General features: G+C 34.6%; 1 protein-coding gene across 1 annotated transcript in view; it reads right to left on the reverse strand.

The window, feature by feature from the left end:
* The window catches only part of SEMA3E (semaphorin 3E), a 260670-nt gene that overhangs the window by 10947 nt on the left and 234091 nt on the right, over positions 1-15632 (reverse strand). Inside the window, exons 12-16 of the mRNA XM_061197660.1 lie at positions 14897-14988; positions 12612-12653; positions 10720-10886; positions 6071-6138; positions 4432-4571 (exon numbers count right to left, since the gene is read on the reverse strand). Of these exons, the coding sequence (XP_061053643.1) occupies positions 4432-4571; positions 6071-6138; positions 10720-10886; positions 12612-12653; positions 14897-14988 (509 nt within the window). The remainder of the gene's footprint in view (positions 1-4431; positions 4572-6070; positions 6139-10719; positions 10887-12611; positions 12654-14896; positions 14989-15632) is intronic.

Below are 15632 nucleotides of genomic sequence, written 5' to 3' on the forward strand. Positions count from 1 at the left end.
TGTCCATAGTGCCACCTCCACACCTGACCTGTCGGTTGAGACAATTTTCTTTTCCTATGGTTTCATACTACGTTGTAATGAACACAATATATTATAACTATTTGTTTACATAACCGTATTCACTGTAAGCCTATAGGCTTCAAAAGGGCTAAGGCTATGATTTGTTCATCACCTATTAAGGTAGACTCTGAATGAATATTTATTGAATTCAAAACACTAATTTTAGACACTTGGGGAGGAGAACAGAAGGTTGAAAATGAATTCCATCTGAGATATTAAATATATTAAACAGCCTTCACAATTTTCAATAATACTGAAGAATATATGTGAAGCACTTGCTCTTATGTGTATGAGGCGGCCACATGCCCATCCTTTGACTTTGTAGGTGAAGGGCACACTGACAGTTAATGTTGTGTCATAGAACATAATGATGTATGTCCCTATCATCCCAATGACTACCTGCTTCCACCTTTATCTCCACACCCACATGCTACAGTCTTAATACAGTAACCAAAGTCATCTTTTTAAAACCAAATTTTGATCATATCATAGCTCTCCTGAAAACTACCCAATGGCTTTCTATTTAATTCAGAGCAAAAACTAAAGCCCTTTATAAGGGCCTACAAATCCCTGCATGAGCTGGTCCTTTACCTCACTTTTTGACTCAGTTTATTAGTTATTAGCAATTATTAGTATTGCTCTGTCTCCTCCAGCCACGTTGCCCTCCACTCTGATGTTCTTCTAATATATCAGGTGCCCTCCTGATGAAACAGGGCCTTTGCACCTGCTGTTCTCACTGTCCAGAAAGCCATTATCCAACACTGTTACATGGCCTATTACCTCACCTCGGTCAAGTCATTTGCAAATGTCACTTTGTTGGTGAACTTCTTAGCAAGGCCTTCCATGATCACCCGTTTAATATTGCAACCTTTCCCTGCAAGTAATCTCTCTTGTATTTTTCTCCTTACCATCATCTGATACATTAAATAATGTTCTTATTTAGTCATATTATTATTATTACTATCTTTCTCTGTTCTCCAGAGTACAAGTTTTACGAAAGCAGGACATAATAGATGCTCACTAAATAAGTTTCAAATAAATGAATAAAGCATTATTTTAGTTAAAACCCAAGAAAATGAGGTAGAGTGCCAACAAAGCTGAAGCACCATGCTCCACTAAACTCTGATGGAAAAAAATATAGATATATATATACATATATATATACACACACACATATATATATCTGACAACAGGAGCATTTTTCAGAAATCAAATTCCAGAACTGCTGCAGTGAACAGTTTTCCATTTGCCCCATGCTTGTCCCAGAGCATGTGAAACTGTATTTAGAATTCTGATTTCAGAAGATGGTGTGATTTAGTAGAAAGAACTAAGAGACCTGGATTTGAATCTGCCTCACTAGCTATGAGTAACCAGGAAAGTGATTAAACATTCTGTGTCTCAATGATCTCATCTATAAATACATTTTTAAGAACAAAATGGTACATTTTATAAAACGCAAATAGCAAATTCCTAGTTACTTGGCTGATGAATAAATGTGAAGCAGCTCAGCTTGGGAGTCAGGAATACCTGAGTTCAAACCTTGGGTCTGTAACTGACTTTATGAGCTCTACCTCTTTGAGTTTTAGTTTCTGCAATTGTAAGATGAGGATTCTTATGCCTAAGGTGCAGCTGTGAGATCCGAGAATAATAAGGTAAGGTGCCTACCCCAGTTCCTGTATACAGTAGATGCACATTAAAGAAAAGCCTCATCTCCCAAGTCCCTTCTATGAAGGCTTCTCCCCCAGGATGTCATAATCACAATGCACACCACAATTAACCAGGTCATCAAGCCAAGGGAAAATGCTCCCTTATGAAGTACTTATAAATTACTTATAAATTAGGCTTTCCATAAACATTTCTGGAATTAATAAAATGTTACATTTCATATGTGTTATTTAAGGAAGCAAGAAACTATAAAGTGCATATTCGAGAGAACTGCAGTGATCCAGTTTAGAAACCAGATAACTGAATTGCTAAAAGCTTTCTAGAAATTTGGTTATGGAGCATTTCTACGTATTAATTGGAGTAAAAACGTCATCCACCTGAATACATGATTTCTGGACAGCTCAGGAGAGTTGAGGGTGGATCTGTAAGTGGATTCCAGACTCAAAAATAGCAGTTCAATAAAAGGATAGACAATCAAAACTTTGCAGAAAGGCTATGGTCTGACCGTGGCTTGTAGCGTCCAGGATGAGCCTTGACGGCCATGGTCAGGGATACTCTAAAAAAACATACCCACATGAGTTAAGAATTGGACTAGGTGAACTTAAACATCCTTTGCAATGGTCAAGATTTGATAATAAAATTATCTTATATGTCTTATAGTAACTATAATAAATGCAAAAATGGTCCAAACTCTAAATGCTAAAAAAACTCTAAACAGACTCTAAAAAACTCTGAAAGAATACACACGTAAAGTCATTTTGCTTTGTGTACACAGCACGCACATTTAGCTTTTGATGAAGTCAGCAACTGTGTGCTTTGTTTTGTTTTAGATTGTAAATAAATCAATATACATTGTTATGTCTATAGAATCAAGCACTACCTGATTATGATACAACTTGTCATGCATAGAGTAAACTCAAAATTTCGAGTATCAGTAAATATACCACGGAAATTTGAATGTAGTTGAAAATAGGGACTAATATTTGGGGAAAAAGAAGTAGATTATATTAATATGATAAAGAAACTTAAAATTGAACACTACTGGATGCAGCATGTCAAAATGATTTGGTAAAGGTTTCCAAATGAGGCAGATTACAGTGAGTTCCAAATCAGAAACAGAACATACTGAGTGAAGAAAACTACTGATGAAAGAATTACTTCTCTGTCTTCTGAAGCCATTCAACTGGAGGAACTATAGAATATTCCCAGGTCCTCTCCTGCCAAGTCAGTTACAATGGAATTTAAAAACCAGTTTTATCTCAGATTTGTGCAATGGAAAATACTTCAGTACTAAATCAATAATTTATTTCAGTGCAATGTACTGTAACTTTTTTGGACACATACTTATTGTTATGATGTCATGAAAATTTAGGAGAATTTTCCTCTCCTGATTGTCTTTCTATATTATCTCTAATAGCCTTTGTTAAGTTGAGGTATCTTCCTCTCTAATAGCTATCCCAGGAACCTGGGATATAGAAATTTAGTCATCTCCCAGAATGTCCTTTATGATTCTTGACCAAAAACATGTTGGAGTTTTAGTTTCACAACAGGCTAGGAAAAAAAAAGGCATAAAATGTCATTGTGCTCTACATGTAGAATCAGTCATTTAAACTTCCGATGACAAAGGTTTCATCTCCAGAGTCAAAATGAGGTACAGACTTTCCTGACTCACTATCTTATGAGTACCTATTAGCTGTCCTCTGTGTCCTAAGGCAGGTCTCTAGAATTTCTTCCCCTTATTCAACTTGTAACCCTTTCTTTACTAAGGACCATTTCCCCAGTATTCACCAAGTCTATCACCCTTTAATATACCCAAATTTTCTTCTATTTTCTATTTTTATAATTCCATTTTTGTAAAAATTAAGTTCAAAGCCCACATCAACAATGCTTTATCTGCCTTCCCTAAGCTTTATCTGCTTCACACCCTTGACCCCTCCCTACATAAAACCAGCTCCCTAGACCCGCATGCATCTATACAGTGTTTGCCACCAGACTATTCTGTATGTGTGCTTTAAATGCTGCCTAGTCAGTCTTCCATCTATAAAAGCAGCCCAACTCGTTCCTCTCTCATAAGTTAGATAATTATAGAAATATAATCTTCACCACTAAACCTGCTTAGAAGGATAAAAGAGCTGATGCCTTTTTTTTGGACAACAGTGGAACCCCTGATTTGATGTCTCACATATGACTTAATAGCTTTATCAACAACTGGTTTAATGTCGCTGCTACTGTTGTTTCAATTCTATTATCCATGTGTCTAAGATATGTGTGATAATGGTGTTTAATTTCGCTATTTTTCTAAAACATTGCCTTCCTTGGGTGATACAATTTGAGACTATAATTTTACAATATGACACTAAAATCATGAAGCCAAAAAAAGCTCCTAAGTTAAAATCTAATTCTAGGTTCCAAATTTTATTTATACATACATACATAATTTATTTATATATCTCTATAAATATAGATGTATATAAAAATCTACACGTGTATTTTAAAACCTTTATATATACATATACACATATACCTATACACATATATATTTATATGTATATAAATCACACATAATAAAAAAAACCCCACTTTTAAAATGACAGGTATAGCACAAGAGATTGTTTAATTTTTAAGTACCCAAATAAATCATCATCTATTTACTGATGGCACACTGTATGCAAGACACCACGGTGTGAATGTGCAGCTATGAATTACCTCCTCTTTTCTTGTGTCGTGTCCTTTCTGCACAAACCAGATAACTTTTGCTTGTAAAGATCGCGGGGTACATTCCAGCAAAGTACTGTTGTTCTCTATGCCATAGGCCAATCGCTCCTCAGTCTTATCCAAAACATCCCCTATAACATAAATGTTAACATCAGCCTTGAGACTTTGATTTTACTGGTAAACAATATTTTTTTAAAGATTCTTTATTCAGACCCCTATAGCAAAGTGAATAACTTTTATTACTCATTGTTAATTTCTATACAGGAGTTATTTAGGGAGAGTAGCATACCAAAATCTAGGCAAAAGGCACAGCAGGCTATGGAGTGAGACAGAAAGAAGTATCTGGAAGTTTGGTTCCAAAGGATGTAACAGTCAGATCAGTAAGAAGGTGCATCAGTGTTAAATTCATGGAAAATCAGTGGCAACATCCACTGATAAAGCGGGCAAGAGAAGGTGAGCACCAAACAATTAAGCAAGGCATAGAACTAAAATTCATGGTTACAACCGAAAGCAGAAAGCAGAAATCGAGGAGATATGGCACTACATAAACACAAGTGTGAGTGTTATCTTGACAATGGACTGCACTTATCCAGATACGGGGCTCCGGTAGGAAGAAAAGAGTACGAAACGGAACTAAGGACTTTGTGAACCAGAGCTTCTTGATTATAATCTGTATTTTGGCCCAGAAAGGCTCTCACTGAACTTGAACTCAAATGGGCATAGAGGCAAGTATACCTAACTGCAGTTTGGAATAAACGCAAGTGGATTTATTCTTTGTTGTTTTAACCAAGATCAAATTCAGTACTAGATCCCAGGATTTTTTTTCTATGTCTGAATGCTCCTTGCATTCAAAGCTGACCCCTAAATTTCCCTAAAATTATAATGCCACCTTTCTCTAGCTAATATTCTCGGAGGCTTACATCTTGCATCAAATCCTGAATCAGCCTGGGGTCTAGCAAATTGATCCCGGACCACAATCTCTGGATCCGTGTATAAATATCTCTGGTCTCCCAATCATGGTGCCCCTTCCCCCTGTTGCTTCCTGGTGAGCGCAGCCTGTTCACCAACCACCATCATGGTGTAAAGAGCCAGGACGGTGTTTTTCTGTCTTGTCTGACTTCTTTACATTTGTCTACAGCTGAAATTTTCTCTCTTCCTTTACACATTGGACCACCTACCACCTTTCATCAGAAACCCAGTGAAAGAGTCGAAGTTTTTCACTTTATTCTATCTTAATAGGTGACTTGATTCAAGTTAGATCACTCTTGATAAAATTACTGTAAGTTATAAAAACACGGTGAAGATATTCCCAGGGTTGAACTGGTGAAATAAATCCTGCAAATCACTGTGGCGTCTGCCGCCTAAAGTATGCAGCATTTTTGTTCTAGGAGTCCCCTTTTTGAATTCTAACAATAAAGCTTGGTGGGTAGATAAAACATTTTCCTAATTAGGAAAGATTATATATCAAATGCACAAAATCTTAACTACATGGAAAAACAGAATACTTTCAGGAACATTGTTCTAGTGTGTACCAATCACAAAGAAAACAAGGACCCTTTTTAAGAAGCTGGCAGTTTATCTTCAATGCACACTCTAAGAAACCCATGGCAATCGATTTTCTATGGATTACCGACAAACTGCTGTCCAAAGCACTGCTGAGCTGCATTTCCATGCCGAACATCTTGTCTGCGGAATCGCCTGAAAGTAAGTAAATGCATTTAGGAGATGTTCAGATTTCAATTTTCCAGACTTTAAAAGATAGCCAACCGCATTAAAGTTTCAAGTAGTGTTCTGCTACTGAAAAAATTGATCAGTCATACGAAACCAGGATAAAATCCAAGTTTCATAGTTTTCCATATTTCCATTGAATGTTATTCAATGGATAAGATCTATAGAAAACTTTTTTAAATCGTCACATGAGTTTGATTATAATTTAAGAAGGTTCTCTTTACATTTCGTTAAGAATTTAGTTAAACAAGAAGTCTTCTAGTTCAAAATGAGTGTCTTGGGTGGTAAAGAATGTGTGCAGATAAAGACAGTGGGATTTGAAGCAGACTACCTATTTGAGTAAAAATGCATAAAATTCCTATCTATATTAAAGTGCATTAAGTAAAGGTACTTGGATCCAAACATTTTGTTCTACAGCCATCATGATCAATATGATTGCTAATAAAAATAAACTAATAATATACTCAATTTACTTTTATTCAGTTATTACATTTAGAAAGTATATGCCTCTATCGAATGTGATGGTGCATTTACCTATTTAACAGGATGTCTTACATATAGTGGAACTCAAGAAATATTGTATTTCTCCTCAATTTGCCTCTAATAGGCAAATACGCTTCTAGTATATTTTCATGTTTTATAGTTCGCTTAGACATATAATTGACAAATGACAATATTCTTTATCCATGGAAAAAGAATTCCAGAGTATATACCATGTTTCAAATTTGTAAGCATTGTTCTCAGGAATTAAACAATGGAAATTATCATTATTAGTACTGGGAAGCTAAAATCAAGATCTTCAGCATGTTAATTCAGATTTGAGATAAAAATGGAAGTATTACATAAAGGCAGAAAATACTACTTGCTTCTCTAAATCATGGCATATCTTCAAGACTGAGGGAAAACCAGAAGGCAAAACAGAAGTTTTACCCCAGAGGGAAATGGGTGAGACTTCCAGAGTGATAAAGAGATGCTTTAACCATATGCAATGATCAAATCTGGAAAAGGGAACCAGATTCAAATCCCAATCCACCACTCATGTGCTGCAGGAACTTTTACATATCCTTGGCCTTTCCTGGTTCTGTGTGTCCTCCTTCGTAAAATAAAGTTGGGCTAACTGACCCTAAATTCCACTCTCAATATATTTTTTTTTCATTCTAGGTTTTCCTCATGGTCACCAAATAGTGATATTGGAACGTTATTTCAAGAGATGGAGTGCTTTCTCACACATGAGTTCAGATCCTAGTTAAGAACTCAATACTTGAACAACCATTTAAGTATTTCCCTATATTGAAAGCTAGGACAGATGAATATTTCCAATCGATTTTTAGGATTATGACCTGTGTGCGAAAGCATGTTTAAAAAAAGATAGATTGTTGATTAGAAAACCTTACCTAAAGACCTGCGATTTTACAAAGTTAAGATTAAAACTGCCACATGGATCATTCTACTTAGCTAAACTGCAAATAAACATTGACAGAAAAGTAAGGAGCAAAATTTAAAAGTTTTATGCCTCTATATTATTTTATACTAGCGTTAACATCTATTATACAACTGATAGCCGCTCTAGATGAGAATAAAAGGCTGTTGTTAATTCCTCACTTCATTGAGTATTGCTTTGGTATTGGGAATCCCAAGGCTGCTGAGCAATAATGAATGATGGAACAGGAATAAATCAGTGAAATGCGAAATAGGTTCCACTTTGCAGAAATGATATTGTATCATATTTATTAAACAGATGATGTGAGATAAAGGGAACTACAATCAGCTAATACTAGATAAGCATTGTGGATAGTTGTACAAAAATTTTGTTTAAAATCACTGGAAACATGCATTTAAAAAGAAAGATATCACATTCTCCAATAAAGCTTCAGTTCATTTTATACTATCCTAAAATAGCTGTTCGTTACTTCAGCATTTAAAAAAGAGTGTATTAAAAGCAAGAGTTTTAGAAAGGTTAAGCAAAGTTGTCTTTTATTCTCAAAGTCGCATATTTTTCTTATATCTCTTGCCTCTTGGAAACTTTTAAAGAGAATGCTGGAAATAGACAGAATACAAGAGCAAGGGGGAAGAAAAAGACCTAGCTCTAGAAATTATAGTGTATTTTGGAAGACTATTCTAAACAAGTGGTTTGAATTGCGAAGTAATGTTTTTCCTCTGTTGACTCATTTTCACTCCGTGAACAGAAGAGTACTTATTTTAATGACCAGTTTTCAATTTCTGCTGCTAGTCAGATCTGAAGCAAAAACGATCTGCTATAAAAGCAAACTATTTTCCCTTTATGTCTGGAATTTATCCAAAAAGTTCTCCTCCAGGGGTGGGTGACGGTTCACAATAGTGACGCTACTGGAAGATCTGCATTACATGTCACTGAACTGAACTAATTCACTTGAGTATGGCTCCTGACTCCAGCATCTCAGTCCTTCCTGTCTATGATTTTGCCCATTCATTTAACTTTTTCTAAATAACTCTTTTTGTCCACCCTTTTAAATACTATCTTACAAACTTGTGCATGTACAATCTTACAAGATGCACTGTATACCAAGACATACTTAGCTATGGAAACTGCTCAGTTAAAATTCTTCATCGCTCTTGCATGCCTAATACAAAACCTTGCTATTCGGAAGTATCTGATGCAAGGCTTGTAAACATATTGATTGTTGCTAAAAACAATAGGGTAAATAATTGTTACTTTTGGTAAAACTACCTTTCTGCCCTTAGATCCTACCACTTCACTCCTAACCTATGGAACTACACGGCTTTCCCAGAACATTCTGTGCCTCTGTACAAACAATTAATTCTCTTTAGCTGGAATCTCCTTATATCTCTACCTTTAAGACTAACCTCAAAGGTTGGGTTCTTTTGAGAATTAAATAATGTGTTATTTGTATTGCACTTAGTCCAGTACCTTACACATACTAAGTGCTCAGTGGTGAGCTATCATCCTTATTTACAATTCCATTCTCCACTTCAGGTTCTGATTTCCTACAGACAGGGGGCTGTGATTGTTTCTTCATACCCCTTGAACACAGTACAGAAACTGGCTTAATGAGTGAATAAATCATAAAACAATATTTTCAATTAATAACATGGCTATATTCCTCAAGAATTGCTTTCAAATATCAATAAGCATTTGTACAAAATCAATTAACTCACTCTATTCTTTAATACAGTTGGTAAATTATTAAGTTCACAAATGTCCTCTCAAAGCATCTTTTTACTATCTGCTTAGTATACCTTTAAACACTCAATGGAATGTTAACTTAGCTAAGGTCAAATTAACAAAAATTTGAATTAGTGACTAAGTTTTTTTAAAAATGAGATTCTACTATACATGTAAACTTAGAAAAATAACAACTGCATTAGATTAGATTAAATTCGATTTTGAAAAAGGTTTAAAGAAAAGTAGCCCAAAGTGAAAGAGCAAGAGTAAATGAAATTAATAAAAGTTGCTTTTCAGTAGGGAAACTGTATATGAGTCTATATTTTTGCTTTATATTATCTTTAGTCACTTTATCAAGTGAAAAAGATAATTGCTTATTCTATAATAAAAATATTTTCCCTTATTTTTCTCCCCAAAGAATGCACAATTTCTTCTGACTTGAGTGAAGAAAGATCCTTATTCTTTAAAATACTTTCTGTACCTCAAGGTCTCCTGTTCAAAGAATCCCAGGATTTACCTCCTCTAACAAGTGGCAATGACCCCACTGAATTGTAGATATTAGAGTTTGGAGGTCTTTAAGTACCTTTCATTTGTGTTGAATTAAATCACACATTTCATTAATTATACAGGTCATGCATTTGCCTAGGAGTTAAAATATTCACTTTCAAAATGAAATAAATGAAGACCAGCTGTTCGGGAGGACACAGGGCAAATGCAGGATGTATTTTAGAATTTATTTATTTATTTTCCTTTTAAGTCTTTGAATTCCTCATGTGTGGGGTGGCTAGCCATTTCCACATTTTACGTTTATCTAAACTGGTTTCATGTCTTGCAGCAAAAGTTTCAGGAGGGGGAAGAGTTGATTCAAACCCGGAGGAAAAATAAAACCCCGGCAGCCTGCTCAGCCCAGTCTCTACACAATAATTAATGGGAGTTATTTTTCAGTAAAATGTGGAGTTTTCAAAACTTATATTATGAACAAAATAGGACTATGATGATTAGGAGGTTGGGATTAATGTATAAACATTACTATATATAAAATAATCAACAAGGACCTACTGTATAGCACAGGGAACTCTACTCAATACTCTGTAATAACCTATATGGGAAAGGAATCTGAAAAAGAATAGATATACCTAAAGTCTATGTACACCTGAATCAAGTTGCTGTACACCTGAAATAAACACAACATTGTAAATCAACTATACTCCAATATAAAAACAAAAAAAACAAAGTTACTTTGGAATAAATGAAAAATCACTGAAAAAAAACAAACAAGCAAAAAAAACCACGGTTATTTTCATGGAATGGGTACAAAAAGAAAAGAAAATAGTGTTAGGTTTGTTTCTCTAAATCAGGGAAAGATTCCATGGAAGACTCTGTCTCACCGTTTTGCATGTGTGCCTGTTGGGTAATACCGGGAGCAGGATATGCCATCCCAGGCGCAGTAAGGGTCTCGAGCCAGGCAGCAGTCTGCACAAGCACTTCCATACATGTCACACTGATGGAATCTGACTTGGGCCACGGCAGAAGCAGATCCAATATAGAGCTGTTGCTACAGACATCAAGGAAGAGAGAGGCCACTGGTAGAAATGGACAGAATTCTCACTGAGCTCTTACACCTGGATTTTCACATTCCTACACGATCGCCTCTGTGGATACTCACTTAAATGACTGCAGTTACTCAAGACAGATAATGGAACACTGATACTTTCATTTTCTCCAAGATCTGAAATACTTTTACAGGCTTGGATGCATGAGTAATAAAATTGCTAGAGCAAGGCTGACAAAAATCTCAAGAAGTTGACTATTTTTTTCATTATCTAAGTAGAGTCTTCTGTCATCTAACATTGTAGGTCTTTTTAAAAGATCTATAGGAATGTCCAGTAGGAGATTGGAAAAGTAAATGGTCTTTTTTGCATTTTTAATTGAGATACAACTGACATATAACATTATATTAGTTTCAGCTGTATAACATAATGATTCGATATTTGTATATATTGTGAAATGATCACAATCAGTCTACTTCACCGCCCTCATCACACACTACAAATCTACAAATTTTTTTTGTGATGAAAACTTTTAAGATCTACTCTCTTAGCAGCTTTCAAATACACAATACAGTATTGTTAACTATAATCACCATGCTGTACATTATATCACCGGGACTTACCTATTTCATAACTAAAAGTTTGTACCTTTTGATAACCTTCACCCATTTCACCCAGCCCCCTGCCTCTGGTAACTACCAATCTGCTCTCTGTATCTATGAGCTTGTTTTTGTTTCTGCTGTTGTTGTTTGCCAATAGTTCACATATAAGTGAGATTATATGGTATCTGTCTTTCTCTGACTTATTTCACTTAGCATAATGCCCTCAAGGTTTATTCATGTTGTCACAAATGGGAGGATTTCTTCCTTTTTTATGGCTGAATAATACTCCATTGTGTGTGTATATATATATATATGTATGTATATATGTATGTGGGTGTGTATGTGTGTGTGTGTATATATATATATAATTTATTTAGCCAGTCATTCATAGATGGACACTTAGTTCATTTCCATGTCTTGGCTATTGTAAACAATCCTTCAATGAACATGGGGGTGCATATACCTTCTTGAGTTAGTGTTTTTGTTTCCTTTGGATAAATACCCAGAAGCAGAATTGCTAGATCATATGGCAGTTCTATTTTTAATTGTTTGAGGAACCTCCATACTGTTTTCCATAGTGGCTGCACCAATTTACATTCCCACCAACAGTGCACATTGACATATAACATGTAGAAAAGTGATGTAGATACATATAGAATAATGTGGAATAAACTGTAAGGTATGTTATTAAGTAAAAAGTAGAAGTAGCAGAACAATCAACATCACATGTTCCCATTTGCCTAAACATAAAAGGTTATTTATAAATAAATGAGGCAATATATGCAACAACTACTTCTGAAGAAATTTACACCAGAAGCTGGTTCCAGTAAAGTAGAAAAGAGGTTTGTGTTTCACTGTACACTCTTTTGTATTACCATCATTACCATTGTTTTTTGCAAAAACATTACCAAAAAAAAAAATCATGGAATAAGGTCCTATCATGGTTGTAGAGGTAAACCTACTCTTGTCAACCTTTCTAAAAACAGAAAATGCAGAAATCTATTACCTGTAAACCACTATGTATTTTTGTCAGAATAAAACTGTAACTTGTTAACATATAAGCACACATACTTAAGCTTTCTATCCTTTGACCTTATCTGATATATAGAACACACACACACAACTTACTCTCTTTGATGAAATCTCCATAGAAATAATAGGAACTGGATCCTGAAAAATTAAAAAAATACGTTTCCTTTTTAGGAATAAAAATATAGAAACATACCTTAGTGTGGTTATAAATTACCTGAAATCATACTAGTTATGTGAGCTGTTTGCTGCCAAGCAGTCTACAGCTTTCATTTTAGTAAATCAAAAGGAAAATACACTTAAATAAAATACAGCTTTCTTTTAAAAAATATTTTCTAGTAGAGTAGGACAAAATGTGGATGAGAAAAGTAGTGAATAATCTAAGCATCTTATAGTTTGTCTCTGGATTATAATTTTTGTGTTTGCATTTGAATATTACTCATGCTCTGGAAACTCAAATATCCTTAAATAAAATAATGAAGTCAGAGTGTTCTTTCTTATAAAGAAAGTTGAACCATTAGAAGTAAAACACTTACGTCTTTGAATAGGTCTTATTGCCAATAAACCATGTGATCTTTCATTGTTTTAACCCAGGCCTAAACAAAATACTTTTCTGTTAGAGTTCAATCTCCATGAACCCAGAACGCTTTGAAAAAGATGCATTGTCATCATCACTGTCTTAGAATTGCACCAGAGGAAGGATGAATCTACAGGATAGTTTGAGAGCCTATGTGCAATTCTAGGGATGGTGACTGAGACGACAGTGTCTCTAAGGACACCACAAACTCAGTCAATTCTGCAAGTGGAGAAGCCATAGGCAAATGGGATCCGCTCTGTGGATAATTACCCTTCAAACAATTATTTTTTGAAAGAGAAAAACTGATCCTCTCTATTAAATTTTTAAAAATATTTTAAACTACAGAACCATTTATGCAGGCATGCATTTATTCATTCAGAACACAATGTTTCTTAAGGGTTTATATGAACAAGGCATTGTGATGAATGTGGTTAATATGAGAGCTATGATTCCTAATGTGAAATGAAATCTTACAGAGGTCCAATACGCAAAATAAACAAAAGCATAGCTGCTCTGGTTGAGATAAGAATGTGGTTAACTTTGTGCATAGCTATGGGGAATCTAACCTCCAGAAGAGCCAACGTGAAATACACTGTTTCTCATCAAAAATGTTTTCATATACATTCATCACCTACATACACAATCTTCATTACTTGCAGATTGTGTTCTTGCACATTTGCTTACTTGCCAAAATTTATTTGTAACTCCAATATCAATACTTGTGGTGTTTCGCAGTCATTCACAGACATGTGTGTGCTCAGAATGGCAAAAACTCTGAGTTGCCCAACGTGTACATTCCCAGATGACGTCGTTCAAGGTGACACCCTGCCTTCTTGTTTCAGCTCTCCTATTGTAAACAGGTATCCTTTTCATGGTCTATTTAGTGCCCCATTTTCATACTGTTGTGCTTTTTGTTAGTGATTGTGCTGATTAAAAGGCCCCTAAGCATAGTGCTGAAGTGTTGTCTCGTGTTCCTAAGCTCCAAAAGGCTGTGATGTGCCTTATGAAGAAAACATGTTTTAAATAAGCCTTGTTCAGGCATTAGTTATAGTGCTGTTAGCCATAAGTTCAATGGTAAGTAATCAACTATGTATACTAACTAAGGTGTCTTTAAATAGAAACACACATAAAACAAGGTTAGGTATCGAAAAGCTGACAAAAATGTCGTGACTAGAGACTCTCAGGAACCTAACCCTATATCTCCCCTAGGAGCAATGATTACTAATTAATTCAGCGTTCAGGGTGACTTCAAAGACGGTAAGTGCCACAAATGTTGAGACTTACTGTGTGTGTGTGTGTGTGTCTGTGTGTAAATATGTACAATTGTTTGTGTCATGTCTAATCTTTCCATTATCGTTTTGTAGTTTTCTCTTTTAGTAAATTCTCTGTGTAAACTGCATGCCATAAAAAAGCAGTCTACTTACCATACCACAAAGTCCACAACATGAAATCTACTGCTATTTTTTAACTGTCTATATCGACAGTAAATTTGTTCAAGATGATATATTGCAATAATGATTCTAGAATTCATTTGTGGGATAAGTGTCATTTCTTTATGTCACAGTTCATACAATGAAATTCTTTTCATGCTCGGTAAATACTGGCCTCTTCGTCTGAACAGTCTATGACAATCAAATAGATGTATCAGAATTTTAAATCATTCTTCAATTCACTCTGAATTCACAATATACCTGTTAGAAAAAAACTGACGTAATGTTTTTCCTATTTATAACTCACTTGCAACTGTCTGTAATGTTGTCTGTATGTCTGTAACATAAATGTTGGCTATATTTTTTACTAATAATACCTTGAATATCTGAAGTTCTTCTAGAATTACTTCTTCCATTGATTCTGTTTCTTGGTTATAAATCGTGATTACTTTCAGCACGATTCCATTATCTGTGAGAAAACAAAAGAGATAAACTAGAAGCTTTGTCACAATCTGGTTTTCAAACAAGTAAAAACCATGGAGAGACTATAAATTCAAATAAGATTTGAAATCTAGATGTACAAAACATTTAATCATTGCTAGTGAAAACAATATGACTTATATATTCATATTCATTATTTCAAAAATTTGATTCAAAAATCCAGTTAAAGGTTCAGAAATCAAAATGTCTTTTGGAATTAATGAAGTATAAGACAGATGGCAAATTATTCTAGCTTCTTCTGTGATGTATGATGAAAGAAAATTTTTTACCTAAAGCTACCTTCCCTGTAAGAAACTATACCTTTAATTTTATGGAACCTTCCAAGCAACACACTATGGAAATTTATATATATATATAAATAAATATAGATAGGCATATAGATAGAATATGTTTATATCTATATATACCTTTATTTTTTCCTTCCAGTTTTAATGAGATATAATTGACATACAGCACTGTATAAGTGTAAGGTGTACAGCATAATTATTTGACTTACATACATCCTGAAATGATTATCACAATAAGTGAACATCCGTCATCTCATATAGACACAAAATAAAAAGAATTTTTTTCCTTGTGATGAGAACTCTTAGAATTTACTCTCTTAAAAAG

This window comes from Eubalaena glacialis, chromosome 8, assembly GCF_028564815.1.
Source record: "Eubalaena glacialis isolate mEubGla1 chromosome 8, mEubGla1.1.hap2.+ XY, whole genome shotgun sequence".
NCBI classification, from domain to species: Eukaryota; Metazoa; Chordata; class Mammalia; order Artiodactyla; family Balaenidae; genus Eubalaena; species Eubalaena glacialis.